Source organism: Carassius carassius, chromosome 50 (genome assembly GCF_963082965.1).
Source record: "Carassius carassius chromosome 50, fCarCar2.1, whole genome shotgun sequence".
Classification (NCBI taxonomy): domain Eukaryota; kingdom Metazoa; phylum Chordata; class Actinopteri; order Cypriniformes; family Cyprinidae; genus Carassius; species Carassius carassius.
Genome location: NC_081804.1, coordinates 6477997 through 6502234, shown reverse-complemented (window position 1 = coordinate 6502234; position 24238 = coordinate 6477997). Strand labels below are relative to the sequence as shown.

Here is a 24238-nt window from a genome sequence, read left to right as displayed (position 1 = left end):
ACAACAAACAAGGACATAATTAAGATTGCACAGAAATTCTTTTGTGTAGACTTAAATCAAACTCTTATTTGTCTTGGCATAGTTTCAGAACTGTTTTTTTTTTGTGCAATGTTTTTTAGTATTTTTCTCTATGCTCAAAGTCTTCTGAAGCCATAGGATAGTCATTATTGTTTTTATGAAGTGAAAATCTTTAGTCTGTAATCATTTGAGAGTGTTCAAATTCGAAAAATGGGGTGTTGATGTGCCCATTCTAGGTTTGATGTCAGTGACACCAAAATACCATTGATTATCCTTTGGCTCTTAACCAAACGTGGCACCTCAGTTCAAATATGCAGATTATGATTGGTAGCTTATGATTTTCTTATGATATTTTAATATTGGTGCATCCCTAATGTTGTTTTGGTCTTTTTTTTTTGTTTTGGTCCCTATATAAACTGTAGCTATATATGGGAATGAGCTTCATGAAGATTCTTCAGAAATGCTCTTGGTGTTCCACAGAAAAAAATATTTGGTTAGTGGTTTTGAAACAACAAATGAGTGAGTTAATCATAAAAGAATTGAAATTTTTAGGTGAAGATTTCCTGTACAACCCTTGATAGCTTGAAGCACATGGGCCATTCTTGGTAAGCTTGATAAAGTGTAACTTATCAAAGCTTTCCAGAGTCAGCACCATGGCTGCTCTAATCAGCTCAGCTGATGAGACCAGAAGATTTTCAAGTCTGTTTGCGATACAGGCACACATTCCTATGCACCCGTAAGTACACTTTCAACTTAACCTCATAAAAGGTTTGTACTCCAAGTCTAAACATTATTTACAAATCTGTTGCAAGTCAGCACATCTCAACCAAGTTTGTTCTAACATTTCTAAGGTCATCACATAACACGTAACTTTGACATAACTCCCTTCCAGGAGGTCACATACACTGATCCAGCACAGCATGAATGCTTATAGCCCTCCTGTAAAGGGGTGTTTTGTAATAGGATGCAATTTGAGAGTGTATAGATTTTACAAATGTGTGGGGGTATGACTGCGTATATTGTATGTGTGTTTATTTATGTGGGTGGTGTGAATATGTATGAGTGGGTATTGTGTGTGCATACATAAATTGCAATGTGTATGCCGGCTAGCTTTGCGTGGGCTTGTCGGAAAGGTCAGTGCTGAGCTCCCCTCATCTTCTTATTTCCCCTTCTATCACTCATTCCCCCCGCATGGCACAGTGGGGGCATCGACCCCTACAGTCCTAAACCCATCCGGCACCTACACTCACACACACACAGCCGCTTTCACTGATACTCTGCCATTTTTCTTCTGAGCTATTTCTAAAACACTCATATAAATCTAGCTCTAAGTGATAGTGCTAGCATAAAATGATCCGTGCCAAATCCTGCTCTTATTTTTTGAGAACTGATGAAAAATATTAACACCTTTCAAATCACAGAGTCTTTTCAAAGTTAACATATTGGAATATTTAGCATTCACAAAAGTTTGAAGTCCCTGTTATTTTTAGTCTCCATACTCCGGGGGTTGCACTCACTGTTTCCTCGGTGCTGAAAAGAGGGGGAGAACTCTTTGGCGGTGATCCGGGCCAGCCTGCATTCTTCCTGGGCCTTCTGTGCTGCTGTCATTGCGGAATCAGCTTTCCCTCTGGCGTGAACTGTCCTGTGGATGAAGTGGTCCAGGACAAAGACGGTGAGATGTGGTGAGAAAAAACTGAGTTAGAAAAGGATAGGGTTTGTAGGCATGTGCTTAAGGTGAAGTGTGCAATTTGAGAGTAACTAGTGTAACCAAAATGTTTTTTAACTCTGAAAAAATTATACACTTCAGTTTTATTTTCAAATATTTGGCAATTGAAGACATGAGTTTTATTTGAATTATGCGCTTTTACTCAGAATGTGAAAATTTTATATATACACACACATTTAATATATTTATTTGTTTGTTTATTTAGCAGAATAAGACAAGGGAGATTTATTAAATATATATATATATATTTTTAACTTCTTTTAATTCAAAATGTATACTATTTACTTTTTTCCTGCAAGTTCTTATTGTAAATTAATCATTGATGCACTTTTTAATCTTGCATCAAAGTGTAATAACTTGCTCTTCCTCTAAAAGGTCTTTATTTTTCCATATATATTTAAATAATTGTTTTTGCAAACTCTTTCAGATTCAGATCTGACTCCATTCTGAAATGCAACACACACTTGGCATGATTTAATCAATTTCTGATCTATTCTAAGTTCGACCATACTTTTTGTTGTTGTTGTTGTGGAATAGGTCCATCTGTGTCACATTACATAACGTTTTATGCTGAGATTTCAGTAATCCTAAACCAAAAGTATATTTTAATATAGGACAGTATTATTAAGTTTTATGAATGATGATTTGGTTGTTCAGTTTTAATTGGGAAAACCTTGTTCTATGAAGCCGACCACAGCAAAACACACACAGCATATGGTTTAGCCAATGAACATTCCAGTCATTAAATTTATAAGCCACACGCTTCAGTGCCTACCAAGATCTTGACGCTCTGATTATCCAAGGGTTGATGATAAATACAGGCTGAAGGCAAACAATTACACAGCAGTCACACATCCTCACTCTGAGAGATGCTCTCGGGACTCTATATAGTCATGCCTTTGTGACACTGTAATTCTCACTTGTTTTAACTCCGTAAACTTGCCAAGACTCCAATTCATGATCTATAAACCAACTGTACTGCAGTTTAAATAACCATGTTTGAATGTAAATATAAGTAGTTGCAAAACAGTAAGATTTAGGCTAAACATATTCTGAATAAATAAGCAAAAGCCCATACATTTTACAATTATCGTCTACAATACGCATGTATTGTTCATTTTTTCCCATCTGCACCTCTAAGAACAGGCAACAGTGCTTGCTCCGGCTGCTTAAAAATTCACTGAGCAAATCAATGTGGTCTGTGCTTGAGACAATAAAAGAGAGTTAGTGTTTACAACCTTGCCTTTTAATGTGTGATTCCCATTCATCTCACCCATCTGTTTTACCTGTGTGCGATCGACACTTCGACTTTGCGTGATGACGCACAGCATCATGCTGGCAGGGGCGCTGGATTGTGTATCCAGTAAATAGAAAACAAGATAAATTGATTTAGTGGAAAACGTGCACAAGATAAGAAAAATATTACTGGAATTGAGTTTATTTGGACAAATTGGCAAGATAATATTATAAATGTATTAATAATTGAATTTTATTTAGTTTTAAATGAAGTGTGTTAGTAGTCGTTTGTCAATTATTTAGACTTGTATTATTTAATTAATATTAATATTAACAATAAATACAATTGTTTAAATAAAATTTTATACATTCATATTTAATTATTATTAATTTAATTGTATTTAGTTTTGTAATGAATAAGTAGTAATGAATAGTAAATATCAGTTAGTTTATTATAGATATTAAACAACTTATACAGCTGTTTAAATATTATTACATTCCATTGAATATTTATAAAAATATAAACTGTTAATAATTAAATCTTATGTAGTTTCATTTTGAAATAGTTTATTAGTAGTAGTTTCATTTTGTTAAACTACAATTTTTCAAATATTACATTTCATTTTACTGAATAAATATTGAAGTGTAAAATAATAATTTAATTTAGTTTAGTTTGAAATAGCTTATTTATAGTAGTTGATTTTGTAGTTGAATTCAAATTGTATTCATGAAAACGTATTAACACAAATATTATTAAACAATTAATAAAACTGTTCAAATATTATTGAATAAATGTTAAAATAGTATAATATAATTTTTGCTGGAAAATTAAACAAAAACATGAAATAACTTATTGCACTTATTTTCAGAGTTTTAATGAATGTGTGGTGTTCCAGCCGACTTCCAGGCAGATTATTCATATAAATGAACCCCAGGTATGAGGATGGTCTCCCTTTCTCACTGAACTTTTCCCCCTGGTTTGGTTCTCTCTGCTTGTTTGTGCAGTGGCTGTCTTGGTGCAGTATTGCATGTCGATGCTCATCGATTGCACCCTTTTTTTTCTGCTCTAGGCTGTCTTCAACCAGCCAGCCAAACCAAGTGCATGTGTGTGTGAGAAAGTGTGCGTGTATGTGAGTGCTTTAACATGTGAGGGTTCAAATGGGGCCATAGCATGTGGTGTGGTCAGAACATGTGGGCGCGAGAGCATTTCGAGAGTGTGTGTGTGTGTGTGTGAGACAGTGAGCAACAGCGAGGTAGGTTGGATAGAGAGATCTTAGGATTGCATTCACCCCTTGCCTTGCCGGTTGTCCTGGCAACGGCAGAGGAGAGAAAGTGAGGGAGAGAAGAAGATGGCGTGGGGTATAAAAAGGACAAACAATTAGATAACAGAGGAGAATAAGAGGAGGATTGTGGGATGCTTCTGGAGGTGTTGAGAGTACAGTCAGAGAGTGAGGACTGGATGTGAGAAACCATCCATTCACTAATAGAGGGCCTCTAAACTGTGTGTATATTGTCAGACATACACCCCCACACACACACACACACACACACACACACGAAGACTGATCCATAGGTGCTGTGAGACTGGGTCGAGCTGTGCTGGCTGCTGTTCTATTTATATACTGCTGAATGGTAGCAATGTTTCTAAACACTTTTTGATGGAAACAGAGACTACACATTGTTTGACAGCAAGTCTCTCTAACTCAAAACAATTAAAGGCACAGTTCAGCCAAAAATGTAAATGATGTCATCTATTCACCCTTTTATCGTTCCAAACCTGAATGACTTACATTTTAATGCAGAATATCATGGCTGTTCTTTTCCAAATAAAATACCTCTTAAAAATATCTCTTAAAACAAGTGCATTTACTTAAAATGCAAAACTGCAGTTTTGTTTTCCGATAATTTCTGTTCAAAGGTTTTTTTTTTTTTTATAGCAAGGATGCCTTAAATTAATCAAAAATTCAATAAAGACTTTTAATTATTACACAATATTTTTATATCAAATAAATGCTGTTATTTTTAACTTTCTTTCTATAGGGGAATCTTGAAAAAATGGTTTACACAAAAAAATTAAGCAGCAGAATTTTTTTCTGGTAATAGCAAAAAAAATTCTCGAGCTGCAAATTAGCATATAATGAAGATTCATGTGACACTGAAGACTATAATAATTGGCTGCTGAAAATTCAACTTTACATCAAAATTAGTTTAAAATATAGTAGCAAACAAAATATTAAAATAGGAAAAATTCCAACCCTAAATTATTGATCTGTAGCATGTATTTGAATTAGTATTGAATTAGTTTCTTTTTTTAATGTCATTGGGACAAGTAATATTTGAAATTAAAATATTCACTTAATTTTGATTTCAATTAAATATGAAAAAGCAGCAAGTTTTAGTGAAAATTAATCATTTATTCAAAATAATTATAAATTTTTCTCTCCATTTTATAGCTTTTTTAAACTTATGTTCAAGCCCCATTCACTTTCATTATATCTGTAAGAAAAGTAGCCATGTTTTTTCCCCCTCAAAATTTACTTTTTGTTATCCACTGAAGAAAGTAAATTAAATGGCTTTTGTTCAACATTTTGGATCAAATAAATTTTCATTTTTGTGAACTTCCCCTTTAACACATTCATTTAACACTCATCCACGTGTAAACGCTCTCATCTTTCCCTGAGGCTAACACAGATTCTCACTCTCGATTTTCTTCCCTCCTGCCTCTCAACACTAAAACACGTGCAGGCACCTCCCATCGGTTCTTTCACTCTCTTTCATACACACAGTTTTTTTTTTTTCAGAGCCCTGCCTCTCATTCACATTCTCCTACTCTGGTGCCTTTACTAAATGATCTGAACGCCCTCTGTTCTTTTTTAGGCTCAGATTCACACATCCACAACCTACAGTACAACTGATCCATCAAGTTAAAAAGATGAATCTATCAGTCACCTTAAACAGCATTTGTAATGGAAAACAAGATTATTCTTGCACTTCTAAAGTACGATCTATGTGCAGTGCAAAGCCCTGAGACTCCAGTCCAGCCTGACGCTATGTTGCGGGGTCATTAAGAGGCATTCAGTGTTTATGATGTCAAAACCACAAGCGCATTATTATACTGTATGACCATCAACATTTAAGCATCAATGTCAATACAGCACAACAGACTGCTTTTAGCAATATAAAACATACAAAGGCTTCGACACGGACCTACAGTACCATGAGCTCTGAGACGAAGGCAATGCAGGTACATTTTTTTTTTTTACAAATGTTCCCATGAGATTTTGGGTTATTTGGCTTTTCATTACGTGTTGTTTCAGACTTGTGGACAGAAAACATCTAAAATACACCTTTAAGTGTTTTATTTTTTAACACTTTCTATTTGTCTAATTTAGACAATCCTTATTTGCATATTAAAACATAACATTGTAGAACACTTATAATACAAAAACATTTGGATTTCCTAATGTAATTAGTTAACTGGGGGAGTATGGTGATTTTGTTTAAAACCTGTTCACTGACAGAAGTCACAAGTCAGTATACAGTACAGACAAAAAGTTTGGACACACCTTCTCATTCAAAGAGTTTTCTTTATTTTCATGACTATGGAAATTGTAGAGTCACACTGAAGGCATCAAGGGCTGTTTGAGCAAGAAGGAAAGTGATGGGGTGCTGCGCCAGATGACCTGGCCTCCGCAGTCACCGGACCTGAACCCAATCGAGATGGTTTAGGGGTGAGCTGGACCGCAGACAGAAGGCAAAAGGGCCAACAAGTGCTAAGCATCTCTCGGAGAACTCCTTCAAGACTGTTGGAAGACCATTTCAGGTGACTACCTCTTGAAGCTCATCAAGAGAATGTCAAGAGTGTGCAAAGCAGTAATCAAAGCAAAAGGTGGCTACTTTGAAGAACCTAGAATATGACATATTTTCAGTTGTTTCACACTTTTTTGTTATGTATATAATTCCATATATAATTCCACGTGTTAATTCATAGTTTTGATGCCTTCAGTGTGAATCTACAATTTTCATAGTCATGAAAATAAAGAAAACTTTTTGAATGAGAAGGTGTGTCCAAACTTTTGGTCTGTACTGTATATATATATTTGTTTTTTTGTTTTTTGGTCAAAAGTCTAATTAAATACTACATTATCTGCAACCTCGAGTCAGTCTCTCTACACACTCAATTAACTTGTATTTTTGTATATATTTGATAAGTTGTAGTACATATATTGTATTGTAGAATTTTAGACAATGGCTTACAGTCAGTGATGTTTTTTATTGCTACTCTGACAATTTGAAAAGATTCATAGGATGAGCATTTAATTTGTTCACAAAAGACGTTTAGAAACAAATGTTGCATTTTAGTTAGTGATAAATGTTGCTATTCAGAGGTGATTGGATGTATTGCAAATTAAGTTATATATATATATATATATATTCAATGTGAAATGTTGGGAAATTTAACAGATTAAATATTAGAAGCAGGGCCTCTGAAAAAAAGGGCTGGTCACCTTTGTGGTAAATAATACTATTATACATTTCTAACAGAGTCCAGAGATGGCCATCTTGTGACAACAAAGCACTAATCACTATGGTTGACCCAAATAATCTGCCCCGTGACCACCAGAACAAAGCTTTAATTTGCAGATGACTCATGGTTGCCTCCGGTGTTTGTGCATCAGCGCAGGTATACTGTATACTGTATACTGTTTAGCTATTTGGTTATTGGTTTGCTAAATAGATATTTTGGCTAATAGTTAATATACAATTTTATATTAATATTATATAGCAAGTATTTTCAACCAATTTTTTCTCTCTCTTTGAATAATATGAACCAATAATTCATTGTCAGGAACTTGCATTAGGAAGAAAAGTACTGGGGTCAATTTTGAGTTCATGTCAGTATTGTTATTATAGACTAAAACAATTAAAAATCATCATCATTAACTGAAATAAAACAAATAAAATAAAAACATTTAAAATAAAAACTTAAATTAAAATAAAAAATGTTGGCAACTAACTGTAATAAAGTTTAATCTAAAGTACTGAACTTATTTTAGTTTTATTTCAGTTAATGATGGTTTTTAATTGTTATATATGTATGTATATGTATGTATGTATGTATGTATGTATGTATGTATAATTAAATTAAATTAAATTAAATTAAATTAAATTAAATTAAATTAAATTAAATTAAATTAAATTAAATTAAATTAAATTAAATTAAATTAAATTAATGCATTTAGCAGACGCTTTTGTCCAAAGCGACTTACAGTGCATTCAGGCTAACATTTTTTTACCTAACGTGTGTTCCCTGAGAATCAAACCCACAACCTTGCGCTGCTAACGTAATGCTCTACCACTTGAGCCACAGGAACACACACACACACACACACACACACACACACACACACACACACACACACACACACACACACACACACATATATATATATAAATGAGTAATTAATGAGAAACAAACTTACAAATTAAAAAAATAAATAATGAAAGCACATAACAAAATTGTTTCAACTCAGATTAAAAAGAAAACCAAAAATATACAAATTAAATCTAATTTAACATATGAATAAATACTACAGTTACAATAGTGTATAAATAATACTTAAGTAACATGCATCTTTGATTTTAATATTATTATTTTTTTCTCTCCCAAGAATTTGCAAAGGAATGAGGAAATAATACATACTCTTAGAACCTGAAAAAAAAGAAAATGCATTAACCACTTTACAATGGTTTATTTAACATTTCTCTTCAGCTGTATTTCATTGGTTGTTGTGGAGCGCTGTCTGTATGTGTCTGCTCTGTGTGTTGGCGGGGCCTGTGCTAAGCTGTAGTGATAGCATTGCTGAGAATATAATGAGGTCAGTGGGATTTGTGGGGTGAGTGACGCTCTTAATATAGCACATGCATACCTATGCACGTTTATATGTGCACATGGACAGGTATGCAAGCACATGCAGCCACAAGCAAATAAACTAACATATGTGCTTACACACTCATATCCCTAACATATATGTACGGATCACATCAATGCACACAGCGCGTGTCCGCAACATGTGTGGGGCTATAAGCTGCTGTGAGTTTGTGAAGGTTTAGGAGTGTTTAAAATAGAGAAAGTGGGAAAAAACAAATAGGCAAACTGGCTTATATCCAATTCAGCCTTCCTGGACTATCTCCGACAAGTCTCCAGCACTCTTGGCATAATGCAGAAACCTCTGATTCTCCATGCTCTGATTTCTCTTTCTGAACCCTATCTTGATCTCCTTTTCCTTCTGATGACCTATGAGTCACCCAAACAACCCGAACTAGACCTGTGATTCCAAGCCCCGAGAACCTACTGAACTCCATGGGGTTCTTGGAAAGATTTTGCTTTATAAATATATATATATATATATATATATATATATATATATATATAAAACTGAGACTTAAAGGGATGGTTTACCCAAAAATGAGATATTCTGTCAACATTTACTTGTACTTATGTCGTTCCAAACCTGTATGTCCTGTATATCTGTGAAATACAAAAGGAGATATTTTGAAGACTATGTTATGTTAAGACTAGTTGCTGTTTTCCATGCAATTACAATGAATGGGGAACACAAAATCACCATAAATGTATTAAAATGTGGTCCGTATGACCTATGAGTTAAATTTAAACTCTTCTGAAGTAATTTAATAGCATTATATGAGAAACAGACAGAAACTGAATTTGTTCTTCAATAAAAAATCTTATATAAACTGTTGTTAAATTGGCTTCTATTTAGTGAGTTGAACTTGAACAGAATTAGTCCGATTTGTAACAGATCAACTGATTCATTGAGAGGTTTAATATTTTACTATTTTATATTTTCAGCTTTTATTAGAATTTCAGTAATTTTATTAGCTTTTTTCCTTTTATTAGTTTTATTTTTTTAATATGTAGATTTATTTTATTTTGTTACATATTTAGTTTTAGAAATTTTAGTACATCATCATGAAACAAGTTTTTTAACATTTACGTTTTATATTAAAAATTTATTTCAGCACTATTTGAATCAACAAAACTTATTTTCATTAATTTTAGTTCTAGTTAATAACAACAACAACTGTTTTGGATGAGCTATTCTTTTAACATTAAGGCTGCCAAATGTTAAAATAATTAAAATTAAAAATTAATTGCAGTTTTTTATCATTATTTTTCCTCCCCATTTAATGTCAATTCATAAGAACATATTTCTATTTTAATGCCAATGAAAGAGCATTTGAAACTTATTAATGCAGCTGTGTTGCTACCTAAGACGACAAATTATGAGAAACAATGCTCTAGTCTAGACAACATCAACAAAACCAGATATGCAGAAGACATGCTTACATTTTTCAATTCGAATTCAATATTCAACCAAACTGTATTCAGTTAATAGACACACACACACACACACACACACACACACACACACACACACACACACACACACACACACAAGGACATGCAGTAACAGTGTCAGGCAATTTATGACTATGGCATTCCACATATACATGTTATTGATTGTACCACTGTTGCTCTGCATCAATACAGACATCAGTCAACTTGCTGATGCTCCCAGAATCTACATGACTCTCATTAGTGAGTCCAAACTTATGTATTCTCTCTACATTCTGACACAGAAAAAAATCATTCATGTTTCCATAGCAACCACACCACAGAGTGGCACCAGCAAGGCCTATTTAACAGGTCCCAAGTAACCGTTAGAAATATGGCCCTGCGGTTGGATGCAGTGCAAAGCATTGAACGGATACATTTTGTAGAATGATAGACTAATGTCAGTGAGCACTTGTGTAGTCTAAGCAGATGTTTGAGTGTGCGTGCATACTCCTACAAATTGGCAAAATAAGCTTTTAGCACATAAAGTATATTAATTTTTACAATGCACATTTATAGTACCCTGTTAGCACACATACTACATTGAGACATCTATATGATGTCTGCATTTATATCTGCAAAATATATTTTTTAGAGTGTTTGCTCATCTGTAATGCTCATCAGATGTAATTTGTTCTCTAGTTTTAAGTAAATCATGCACTCAATATAATAATTTTTTCCTTGTTTTAAGTAAATTGTATTGTTTTAGTAAACACTAAATAATTTGTTCTACTTCCTGTCCACATTCTCATAAACTGATGTAGATGCCTCTCACTTAAAAATATTCCACACAACCCTGCAAGGCTTTTGAGAACATCTCTATAACTCATTCCCAACTCAAAATAAAACTCAATTAAAGTGTCTCTGTCCATAACATAACATTAGCAGCAACAGGTTTATGAGAATGCGGACAAGTAGTAGAACTAATTATTATTTTGTGCATATTAATTACTTAAAACAAGGGAACAAATTAGTAAATTTACTTTTTTCCTGCATATCATGTGTGGGCTCTGTAGTAGACAGCAAACAATAATACTTTTAAATGAGTACCAAGACAATTTTATCAGTCATAACTTGTGGAGAGAAATAGCACAGACACTAAGTGTCCTGTCTAAACTTTGTTTCAATAGGAAATATGTCAATGCTTATAATTTAGTTATGTCATGGCTATGAGCCCAAATACATGCTAGTCGATTGCAGATGGGAGGGTATAATTATTCTAGAGATCTAATTGGACACAAATGTGAGTCACCTAGTCATAAACATTTTTGATCCTTTTGAAACATGCATGTGTTCTTAAAGCTAATTTTGTCAACTCTTAAGAGTACATTAGTATTTGACTGCACAAACATTGAGCTTGTCAAGTGGGTATTTCAACCAATTAAAAAACAGAAGCCAGTCTAGTAAAATAATTAATGCATTATTTTCACCCTAAAATTAGGAAACCACCTTGGTTTGCTTTGGGAAAGTATGTTAGCATTAGGTTAGAGTGCTTTTTGATTTCAACAAGCGGCTAGCAAAGATATGTTATCGAAGCAAGACCCCTGTGTCTTACCTTGAGAGTGCGATTTCTGCCTTCTGCTTCGATATGTCAGCAGCCTTATCTGCTGCCTCAACCGCCCTGTCCACTTTCTCGCGGATCTTGCTGGCACGTAGTGGGATGAGGTTCTTGCGTTTGCCACTGACAAGAACATTCTGTTTGTATTTGCCCTCCTCTTTGGTGCCATCAGAAAAGGTTGTGCATCCGTAGCCATGCCTCTTGTTGCCCAACCACTCACCCTGGTAGTGCAGTCCGTCCGAACGCCGGCTTACCCCGCAGCCTGTCCTCTTGTCGTTCTTCCATTCGCCTGCATAACTCTCTGTTGTAGTGGCGTCTACATCATCCTCGCCTACCGGTAGCTCACCCTCCCCTTCGCCTAAGCTAATGGTTGAGTTGATGTCGGATGCAGCGGAGCTCACCGTACTCATTCCGGCCTCACTGCGGAAGGAACTCTGCTTGCTCCGCTGGCTGGCTAATGAGCTCTTGGACTCGGATTTTCGCAGCTTGAGACCACTCAGGAGTGAGCGGCGGAACAAGCCCTTCTTTTTGTTTTTCAATAGCTCTGCCTCGCTGTGGGCCGTCAGAACGAAGCCTCCACGGGACACGGCTGGGCTCCCCGCTGCTAGGACACCACCACCCCCCATACCAGCCACAGGCGCCCGGTCGCCAGTCAGCAGAGCTGTGCCATTGCTGTGCTCAGAGCGTAGAGAGTTTATGGAGGTACGCAAAGGCGAACGAATGATGGCTGCCATGCCGTATGGAACGCTTTGTCGTACACCATATCCATGCCGCATGCCGCCCACCCATTGGCCCTGGAATGTACCTGAGTGAAAGAACAGGAGATAAGAGACAACTTTAGACATGTACACTACATGTACACTACGAATCAACAATCAAACTGTCTGTTGCAGGATTTTGCAGAACTGCAGCAGATGTGAAACCCAGGGTTCCCCTGCTGAGTCTGCTGCCTTAAGGTTTCTCCAGTTTGGAGAGTTGCCTCATGTTTTCAGCTTTGATAGTCTTCCTGTAACTATGCTTGGAAAATCATTGTTTAAGGAAAACTGACTGAAAAAGCTGCCTTTTAGCAGCAGTGGTAACAGGCATGAATTTTGGACAAAGATAACAGTCTTTTCAAATGGTTTCAGAGACTAGGAAAACAGCCAAATGCAACAATACTGACACACTTTCATCAAACTCAACCATTCAACCCTGTTGAATCCTGGGTTTCACATCTGGACATATGTATTATGTCATTTGATCTATTTTGATCTTAACTCAAATAACTGATGGCAATGGAAGATTTAGTAGACCTACTGGATCTATACTCCATTTGTGGCAAAGTTAGGCTGAAAATATCTGTGAAACCTTTTGGTGACCTTATGTGTGCTGACAAACAGGTGCTTTGAGTTTTGGTCATTTTAAACTTGCGAATGTGATTGAAAACCAAAGGACAGTGAAGACGACAATTTAGCTGCAGGCACTTAGTATTTTGAAAGGTTAATTGCCCTTTTACCTGCCTTGATACTATAAACTAAACCACTAGGGAGATCATACTGCAATACACGTCTCTGTAATATGTTTGTGCCTTTTGAGTAACTCAGAACAAGTTGGGAGAGGTTTGTAGTGCATGATACTCCAGGCACAAACAGTAATAATCCTCGTGAGCTCAATAAAATGCTTCTCTCATTGCTTTTGTGCCATACAATGAGAGCAAGTAACAGCTTAATGAAAAAAAGAATGAAATGTAGTGGGGCAGTGCATAAAAATAATGTGGAAAACCTGCCTCATAGTTCACTATAGCAAACTACATTGAAATATGCAGCGCAAATGCTGCAAATCACCTAAAAAAGAATCGTTAAGTATTGTTTATCGCCTAAACAGTTAGACTGAGATTAAAAATCATATTTCGAGCATGTGGATTGTAAATGCTGTACTTATATAAAGAATTAATTTTCTTGCAATGCCACAGGCTCATGATACCCCTGAGATGCACCATTGTTAAAGCTGTGATTACTTGTAGCATCATCAGCATGACCAACCTCATCAATGGAAAGCATAGGAAGTGCCATAACGGCAACAGTGGAAGAGTGTTTTTGGCAGCCATGATCTCCAGACCTGGCTCAATTACTTTGCTTATTGTGATGGAGCCTCAAGGGACCAAGTCTTCATCTTATCGATCTTAATGTCCATGAGGTATCACAATTTTCATCAATTGAGCTGCCAGCCGTGTTATTTATTGGCGAGTATGGCAACAAAATAATGGAATGTTGCATTCTGTAAAATTTCCTTCATGGCGCTGGCGGCCTGATCTTTCTGTCGGGAGTCTTGATGAATCACCATCTAGGAATTTTCATTAAGGGACATGGGCAACCAATAACACTAAGGTTCTTGCAGGTGATAAAAACAGTGCTGATGGGCCTTAATCTAAAAATCATATTGACATTGGAAGAGGAAATAGCATTTAAATCCCTACAGTTGTTTTGTCATTATAGGACTGGTGCTTAATTAATCACAAAGAAAAGCCCTCAAACTAATATCTTTTAAGACTTTATATTGTTGTGGCAGTTGAGAAAACATGATCGATAGTTAGAAACTAGATATTACTGTTTATAAAGTTTTAAATATGGATATTCGTCTTACAAAAACACATAAATTCGCTTCAGGAGGCCTTTATTATCCCCCCAGAGTCATGTGGGACACTTTTTATAATGGATGGAGCAGCTTTACTGGAATTCTTTTGGAATATTGAAAAATAACACCCATTCACTGCCATTATAAAGCTTGGAAGAGCCAGGACATTGTTTAATATAACTCCAATTGGATTTGTCTGAAAGAAGAAAGTCATATACAGTTAGGATGCCTTGAGGGTGAGTAAATTGTGGGGTAATTTTCATTTTTGGGTGAACTACCCCTTTCAGTCAGTTAATTAATATATATATATACCGTAATTCCTCAAATCGGACGCGTCCGATTCAAGAACCGAGGAGCTGATGATACTGCGCATGCGTGATTCAGCGTGAATCAGACTGACACAGAGCGCGTCTGAACCGAACTTATTCTTTTGGTGATTGATTCTGAACTGATTCTGTGCTATTTTTAAGATCACTGTCCACTGAAACGCTCTCGCTTTTAATTTAAAACGGGTTATTCAAAACAATTACTTATCAAACAGATGGAACTGAAAATAAAGGCCTGCCTCTAATAAAAGCCTGCTTCAAATAAAAGCCTGTTACCTTCTGCAGTTCAGGTATATATATATATATATATATATATATATATATATATATATATATATATTTTTTTTTTCATTGCATTACATGAATGCTTTAAATTGATAGTTCCACTCATTACTGTTTCTAAAATAAATGGTTTTTAATTTGTCCCCATGTCACTGTAAGGTAAGCTATCAATATCAGCAAGCATGAAAAGCAAACTACATAAAACATTTTTATGTTTCCAGAATGAGCTCTGTATTCCACAAATCTTGTTTTGTCTCTATTTAGGTGTTCTCTTATCACACAACTGAATCCAGTTACAGAACATCTCTCTCCGTGGTGCTGAAATGAGGGGTAACACTCTCTTATACAAACATGTTTAAAAGGATAGTTCACTAAAACATTTTAATTCTGTCAGTTTACGTACCCTTAAACTTGATTGATATTATTTCTTCAATGAAACACAAAATATTTTAAAGAATATCTTGGCTATATAAAGCAAGAGAATTTTACAAGAAGTTAGGTTAAGTTCAGGTTATTTAAATGGTTTTATTTTTGTGTTCCACAGAATCAACAAAATCATGCAATTTTAGAACAACGTGAGGGTGAGTAAATGTTGAACTATCCCTTTTAGATTTTTTGCTCACCTAGGATTGTTTTTTTTTTTGAACGAAAGGTATATATTCACCATCCTCCTGATTTGTCCAGTACTTTTTGGCACTCTGTGAGATCACCTCTGATGTAACCACTATCCCTACATGCTGATGATTCATCCTGGCCAACATTCTAGAACATGCTGGCACTATTACTGTGGCAGCCACACACACACACACACACAGCTCACTGTGCTACTTCCGTTATCTCACCATCTCTCCCACCTCTTATTCATTCTCGCCCTCTTTTGTTTTCTCCCATCCCTTTTGTCTTTACATTATCAACTTTCTCATCCTGTTAGCTACATGCATACACATTCAGCTATATGAACGCCCCCTTTCCCTCTGCCTTTATTGATCTCTGTGGGTTAGCACACCAGCGAGGGCTGCTGGATGGCTCGATGGGGCTGGAGCTGTGCTTGGCGGATTTTCCCAGCCCCCCACTTCAATATGTACTTTTCTGGCTTACAAGCAGCCCTGCCACAGAGCTTTCCTCTTTACCAGAGTCCAGTATTCATCTATCTATCTATCTATCTATCTATCTATCTATCTATCTATCTATCTATCTATCTATCTATCTATCTATGTTTATCATTCTTTTTATCATCTCTCGCTCTGTCGATCATTCTATCCATCAATCCTTCCATCCATCCATCAGAAAACAACAAAAAGTCAGTAAACCCAGCATACTCTTGAGGTAACCGTTTTATGCTCTGGCAAATATATAATAAATATAGTGGCCGACAGTTGGCCAACATCTGGCTGATGCTTGCTTCATATTGTTGGGCAGCAGCTGCTTGCTGTGTAATATGTAGATCAAACACAGGCCTAAACTGATGGAATAAGCTTGAAAAATTCCCACTCACACTGACACATAGAAAGAGAGGAGGCATCAGTTCACACCTCCCAAATATCCACAGTGTAGTTCTTTCGCACAAACGCACACGCTATCTTCCATTCATTTTCTACTGGGCACTTCTGCTTGCTTCAGATTTTAACATTCCAGAAAACTATAAAATCTTGATTTTGATATAAGAGTAGCTAAATATCTTCAGCATACCAACATTGTAATTTCTACAGGCCACAAATAAAATAATCTATTTCCTCTTCTCATTGCTCACAATTAGAAATCTCTACAGACTTATTGCCTAGCAAACGATTTTCGTGGATAATCAGTAACATTAATGTCCTTAAAACAAAGGCAAATCTAATAGATAGTTCAATGGATTATAGACAAGAGAGAATTTTTGATTATGATGCATTGGCAGGCCTTACAGAATAAAAGCTGTCTGACAGTGATGTAAAACTGCTGACGTCTCTAGTGCTCTGATTGATGGGCACAGCATTAGCAGAGACACAAAACTAAGCATCCGACTCGAGGTCTGGCAGTCCGTGGACAAAGATCTGCCTACCGGCTGAAATAGTTTTGTACATGGTCTTCTAGTTTGAGGTATGTGGTGTGGGAACTTGTCCTTGATTAGCCTTTGAATTGCTATGTGTTCCCTGAAGGCCTCGGGCAGAGTCCCAATTCACAGCAGCTGAAACCAACATACGATCTTCACTGTTTGTTAACCAGATGTGCAGGAAGAGTACAGGTTTGGTGACACTTTACATTAGATTATATTTATGGACACTGTAATGTAAATTTAACTAATTGCAAAAGTATATTGCAGTGTTTACAAGCAAAGTCTCAAAACAATGAAACATTAAGTAGGCTACAGATTGTTGGTATTCATTTCTTACAGTTAAGCTCATATTTTACATAGATGTTAAAATAGTTAGCATTTTTACGGCCCTGAAGTACGGTAGCTGCATAACAGATAGTTATATAGACAGAATAATAATTCATTAATTTAGTGCAATTATCATGCTAAAGATGTGTTTAATAATGTGTTGTGTTAATTCTTCAAGCATCAATAACTTTTTTTTTCTGACTTTAATGGCAAAGTTGCAAATATGGATCACAACATCATATAGCCATTGCAAACATTCAAAGCATGCTTGGAAACTTGCAGCACTTAGAGGATTTTTGTCAAGAAATGTGGACAGTTTCACTGTTCGGGACAAACCAGACCCACATGGATGCAACACTGGGTATAGAGAACCAGTGGTATGTAACCTTTTGGATAGGATAATTTGTGTTAATACAGATATTGTTTATATGTAAATATCTATTATGTTTCATCTGTAGAAGTGCTAAACAAAACACTGTTGGTAAAAAAACTTTATTTTCTCATTAACTGATCTATAACTGACATAACATTTTATGAAACAGGAACAGTCAGGATAAAAACCAACAATCATGGATTGCATTAAAAAGAGGACATGTTACCAAAATGCATCTTTATACTTCACACTAAAGAAACTCCATCCAGCTTTGACATTAAGAAAATAGGTTATTATCGGTCAAAACTAATTGTTAGAGTGTCCCTCATGTATGTTTTCCCAGTGAGGTCAGCCAGGGGAATGAAAGTGAGATCTCTTGTGGTAAAAGCATACGCAATCCACAAGTCCTTTGATAATTCTGCAGGTAGCCATAGGAACTTCTCATTAAAAGAAGCAGTTAAAGAGGTGTTATAAGTAAACAGCATGACAGGCAGGCCTTATGAAGAAAATCTGTTAGATAATCTTTAGAAACTCTTCTCTTGTATTACTATGATATCGTGGGAAAGCTCCTCTCAGGGAGAAAGAGATAGAGGGAGAACAGTCACGACACTGGCGCGCTGCTGGCGCTCTCCGTGGTTCTGAAGATAAGAGTGGGTGTATAGCCTGCCTGTTTCAGTTGAGTTTTATATCCTCCAGAGACTTAGCAATTCATTTTTGTTCACTGTAGTGGACATAAGTTGTTTGTTAATGTCGCTAAAACCATATATACCACAGTTTGAAGTGATTCATATATATCATAAATATCAATATTCAAATTCAATACTGTAATGATGATTATATAACAAACAGCAGGAATTAATAACAATGAATAAACTGCAACTAACAAGAAAAGAAAACATTGTTGATGTTAAAATCGGCATATCTGACCAAACTGTTTGGTATTTTATCCCTACATTCAGTATTTTTGAACAAATGGCAAAACTTGTGTTTGTTTGTTTGCTGGGTAACATGTATCCTTTCCATGAAGTAGATGTCAGATCACTTGCTTTGTGAATTTAACAACTCTTCGAACAAATCAAGTGTGAATATGCAATATAGAGAACGACTGCTCTCTAAGGACATGTTCTAATTGATCTAATTGATGTTCCTCCGCACAGCTGTGAAAATGCAGTAGCAAAAAGAAAAATGTTGCCTTGGATCTGTCATTACTTTGCTGACTTGAGTGTATAGAGTGTATATACAGACAGCAGTAGCCTTGTATGAGCATGGGATGTCTCACATGGGTCACATGGTTATGTGATTAGTGGTACTGTATTGGCTTTCTATTAGTCCTGCCTCCCACATGTCAAAACTAATTCACTTGCACTTCTGCCGGAGGCCTATGAGATGTATTGTGCAATGGTACGGGGCACACAGAATGGAAACGGTTAATGTAGACAGATCAAAGATGCGGAAACATCACAGAACAGATTTAATCACTCGCCTTCTTGAATTTGTAATCATTTCTTAAACAATGTATGGAGAATGTATTGCCTTATCATGCGTTGTGATCTGGGATGCGTCTGTCTAAAGAAATGATGGCATGTGGCTAACTTGGCCTAAATATCTTACATACAATGCTAATTAGAATTCATGCCAGAAAATGTTTGTTTGGTCGGCTCTTCCATGAATTATTAATCTCTTGTCTTTTTCACAAAGTCAGCAATTGCACCTCAGAGTAATTGTTCCATGTGTGTGACATACTTTTATTGCATTGCCAGTCTTTGATGCCATCAAAGTGTTGTTTATTCAGGCAATGTGTTATCTATATGGGGAAACGGTATTTGCGACAATGGCCCACAATACAAATAAAGCCACACTTAAAACCAAATCTCCCTGTAAGCCTACATAGACTAGCAGGCTGTTATCCGTTTAAGGGGATTTCAGTTTGACTTTTTGTTTTTCAGTGCTATGTAGGTGATGTCTGTGAGAAGTAGAATAGTCCCCATTTCAGGACTATAAACACCATTAAATCATCCTGAATCATATCTGAATCACATAACTGAGATTTTTTTCTTTTTGTTATTAAGCCAGATGTAGGAATGTCGATTTGCATTTGAGAAATGTAGAATGCCACTTTTCGTAGGCCAAACTGATCAGCATTTGAGTTTTAGTCATGCAAGAGTGCTGCGAATTGCTATATATGAGTCACATAGTGGACATCATGACACTGCTGGCCTCAAGCAATGCAGAGTTCCACATTGATGTATCTAAGTACTTTACTCCCTGACTTCTGAATAATCATTAGGGTTACATCAGAAACTCAAATCAGAGCAGCCGTAAAAAAGCGAAAATCTGCCCTATCCTGTACAATGACATTCTCTGTAGTACCAAGTAATCCCTAATGGGCTGACTGAGGGATAAAACATGACAACACGTTATTGAATCAAAGATTAATGTATATGATGTAACATTAATAGTTTTGAAATATCACACAAAAGGATGCATTCACAGCAATTCTAGAAATGACAGGTTATTTTTATAACAAAGGTGTGTTTATGATATTGCCTACTTTGAGTCTCTTCTTCCGCAGAAGAAGCCAACAAAAACTAAATTGCCCTCTTCAAACTTGTTCTCTTTAGTGTGATGGGGGAATTCAGGTCATAATGTGAAAGATGCTTTAGTGTGTTGCAGCTGTAGTGTATTCCGACAGCACTGAGAGCTGATAAGGCCACTGTAACTTTTTTGTGGCCCTATTAACCTTTTCCTGTATTGTTTCTCCCTTCTCTGGCTCATATTCTTTTTTTTTTCTTCTTGTCAATCTCTGTCTTCTCTTACTGCTTACTGTGGTTGTGATTAAGTGGCCCAGATTAGAACCAAAGTAAGTAAACACCATTAGCGAGTCAGGGAGCCAATCAGAGTGGTGAGCACTGAGTCTCCAGTGACATGCTGACCTGCTGCCATAGTCTGTGTGCGTTTCCACAGCAACTTGCTGTAAAAGACACACAGGAAACACTTCCATAATGCAGGGAGATTGAGAGAATGAAACAAAGAGAGAGAGAGAGTTTATGTGGCTTCAAAAATAGGTATACTGTTGATGACTACAAGCCTCATTCACCTGAACTGACACTTTATTTAACTTAAAATAGTCAAATGAATTGCAGGCAAAGTTGTGTTTGTGTCCTAAAAATGTTTGCATTTATTTATTTTTGAATTTAATTTCATGTTTGTGAAACTCTTAAGATTTATTTGTGGAACTCATTTTATTTATTTGCCAGAATTTACATTTTTTTAATCTCTTCAAATTTATTTATGGATATAATATATTCTATAATATATAATACATAACCTATATATTTGAAATTATGCAACAATTTTATTTATTAATTTTTTTTTTTTTTACATGGTTTTTTTTGTCCATACAATGGTCCAATATATTTCTGGACCCAAGTGATTTTTGTTCTGCAGGTTTGAAATGAAATGTTACCTTCCTGTCATTCATTAATATCACACCATTATAAGCAAAGACACTAAGGGTGATGAACTGGGACATTTAAATTACAAGAAGGTACAGAGGTGAGGGTTCGGCTCAGGTGACTTTGGACAAGTATGCATTTATGTTCCAGGACTGATTCTTCATGAACATTCACTGAGAGAAAAAAAACTTTTCTCTAGGCCAGTTCGAGATAGGCTATTGCACAGATGTTGTGTCAAGTTATATTACAGCGGTGGTTTTGCTTGTTACGAGAAAAATATCTTCTCATCTAAATTTACTGTCATGGCTATTGGTTTTTGTCAGTTATTTGGCCTTTGCATCATCTTGCCAAAGTCAAGTTATTTAATAAGAGTTCTTGTCTTCTGCTTTGATAATCTTAGTTTGTACTGTCTCCAGAACAGTACACCAGAAACCTTGTTACAGCCCAAATAGGGTGTTCAAGGATTTTGTTGAGGGAACTGGAATCTGTCATTTTCGCTCTCTCTCTCTCTGTCTATCTCTGCCTCTCTAGGAAATAGCTTGTCCAAATGATGAGAAGTAGATGAAGAATAAATAAATTCTAAATCAAAAGTGATGAATGGTGCAAAAATGGAAATCACAGGGTATTCTAGAAATCTCTCCGGCCTGTAAGAGTGTATTTGTGTTAGCCATTAAAGTGAAGTTAAAATTTACTTACCTTCATGTCATTCCAAACTTGTATGACTTGATTTCTTCTGTAGAGCACACAAATAAATACTTTGGAGCAAATTGGGGTCCAACGTCAGGGTGTTCCACAGAATAAATATTGCCATATGTGTTTGTAATGACAAGAGGGTTGGTAAATGATGACAGAATTTTGGTTTGAGGTGAACCCTGTAAGTGTCTTATTGCAGCGATGTCAGTATTTTGTGGTGTCATTCAGTTGGAAGACTTTTTTTTTTTTTACTACAGCTCTTTACAAAAAATTATTTAATTAGACTCTTACCTCCATCAGAGTATGTCTCTGTTCCATATCCATCCTGTAGACCATTGTTCCATGTACCCTCATATTTGCCGCTGGTTCCTGTGCTTTCCCGCACTCCGTAGCGTCCCTTAAATCCATGTGTCCACTCACCTTTATAAACCCACTTGCCCTTGTTTTCAACTCCAATGCCATGGCGTTTACCTTGTGCCCAAGTCCCCTGATAGGTGTTCCCACTGGGCCAGGTATAGATGCCCACCACCTCAAAACCGTGGCTCCAGGAGCCTGCGTACTCGCCTTGGCCCTTAGGTCCTGTGCAGATGCCATGGCCGTGGGCCTTTCCCTCTTCCCACCCTCCACAGTATGATCCCCCATCATCAAAGTTGAACCTGCCCCCAGTGGACATGCATGAAATAGGTTTTGGCAAATATCCCAAATCTCAAAAAGAAAAGAAAAAGAAAAGGATGAAAGACCCAAACAAAATCAGACTTGGAAATGGGGCTAGGGTGTTGTTGGAAAGCTGGATAAAGGAAAAGACCTGTATATGCTCCTTTTAATTGCTTTAAAAAATGCAAAAAGTTAAAAGAAAAATTGAGGAGCCCCCCTGGGCAGTAGTCCTCTCCTGTCAAACTAGGCAGGAGCAGCTTGAGCCCTCTCAGACCATCCTTCTCCAGGAGTGGAGCTTTTTATTCATAAGTTGCTTTCCTGCAGTTTCTTCTTAGTGATGAAAGTGGGCCCACGCCAGCCATGCGCCTTGTTCTGTCATTAGCAACACAGAGACAATTCTCTCGGTTCTGGTGCTCTGGCCCCCTCCTCGTTCCTGCCTCCACAGAGGGCCCCTGTGCCAACACACCTACCCTCACTCCCGCTCTCCCTCTCTGGGGCTTTGAGCTGTTTCACTTCCCCTCCCAGTTGCTGAGACCACCAGGCTCCACCTAGAAACCTGTGAGTCCTCAGAGTGATGGCCGATGAATGAAGCAGGCAGGTAGCATTTACAATTGCATCCTTTCTGCCAGGAGCTCACTAACTGTTCTACCAAATACACCAGACATGATGATGCCACACAGGGAGACAAGAGTGTAAGAGAAAAAAGAGCGATGAATTCTGCAAGCTTCAGTCTCCGTCAGCTAGCAGCAATGCAGTCTCTATCCACGCACAATTGCATACATATATACGCACGCTCTCGCTAGCACAGGATGAGCGTACCGCTTGATCGCAAACAAACTGATGTGATTAATTCCTTATCTGGGCACTGTTTTGTCGTTTCCTCTGCTTTCCTCTCAGCTCTTTTTTCAGGTCTGTATAAAAATCCTGTGCTCCGCTTTGCTTGCAGGTTTGAAAACCAGATTCATTGTCCCTGATTTACCTTCTTCTGTTCCTCCTTGACTCAATCATGTTGTTGGAATGATTTTCATGTGACGCTTATGGTCATTTTCTTCATCATCATCTTATTCCCCCATATGCTTGAATGTCTCTCCCTCTCTCTCTCTTACACTGGTGTCTCTCAAATCTGCTCATTAGAGGTGGACTGTTCCAACGCAGCCAACTACCCCTCCCCCTTTCACATGCTCTCTCTCCCGTCATTTAAAGAGACATGCGCTGCGCTAATACTCACCGCTCTCTCTCTCTCTCTCTCTCTATCCACCTCAGGGAGCAAAGATTGCTTTTCCTAATTGCCCAGCTTAGACCTCCCCCTACCCTCCTGCTAAATCTCGATTGCTCTGCCCTCATCTAATAATTAGAGCATTTGTCAGTTAATGATATGGCTTGATATGGTGCATTAAATCTTTGTTGCAGGTGAAATAATTGACCTTGGCACTTTATCATCTTGACTGTTCTTCACTGGATTCCATGATATCTGTATGCCACGAGCATCTTTTATTGTGTTGACTAATATGATTCATGGCCA

General features: G+C 36.7%; 1 protein-coding gene across 1 annotated transcript in view; it reads right to left on the bottom strand.

Annotated features, from left to right (window-relative positions):
* The window catches only part of LOC132133143 (junctophilin-3-like), a 29133-nt gene extending 5087 nt beyond the window's left edge, over positions 1-24046 (bottom strand). The window contains exons 1-3 of the mRNA XM_059545879.1: positions 22354-24046; positions 11956-12763; positions 1536-1660 (exon numbers count right to left, since the gene is read on the bottom strand). Coding sequence (XP_059401862.1) covers positions 1536-1660; positions 11956-12763; positions 22354-22735 — 1315 coding nt within the window. The 5' untranslated portion in view covers positions 22736-24046. The remainder of the gene's footprint in view (positions 1-1535; positions 1661-11955; positions 12764-22353) is intronic.
* Positions 24047-24238: the final 192 nt, after the last annotated feature.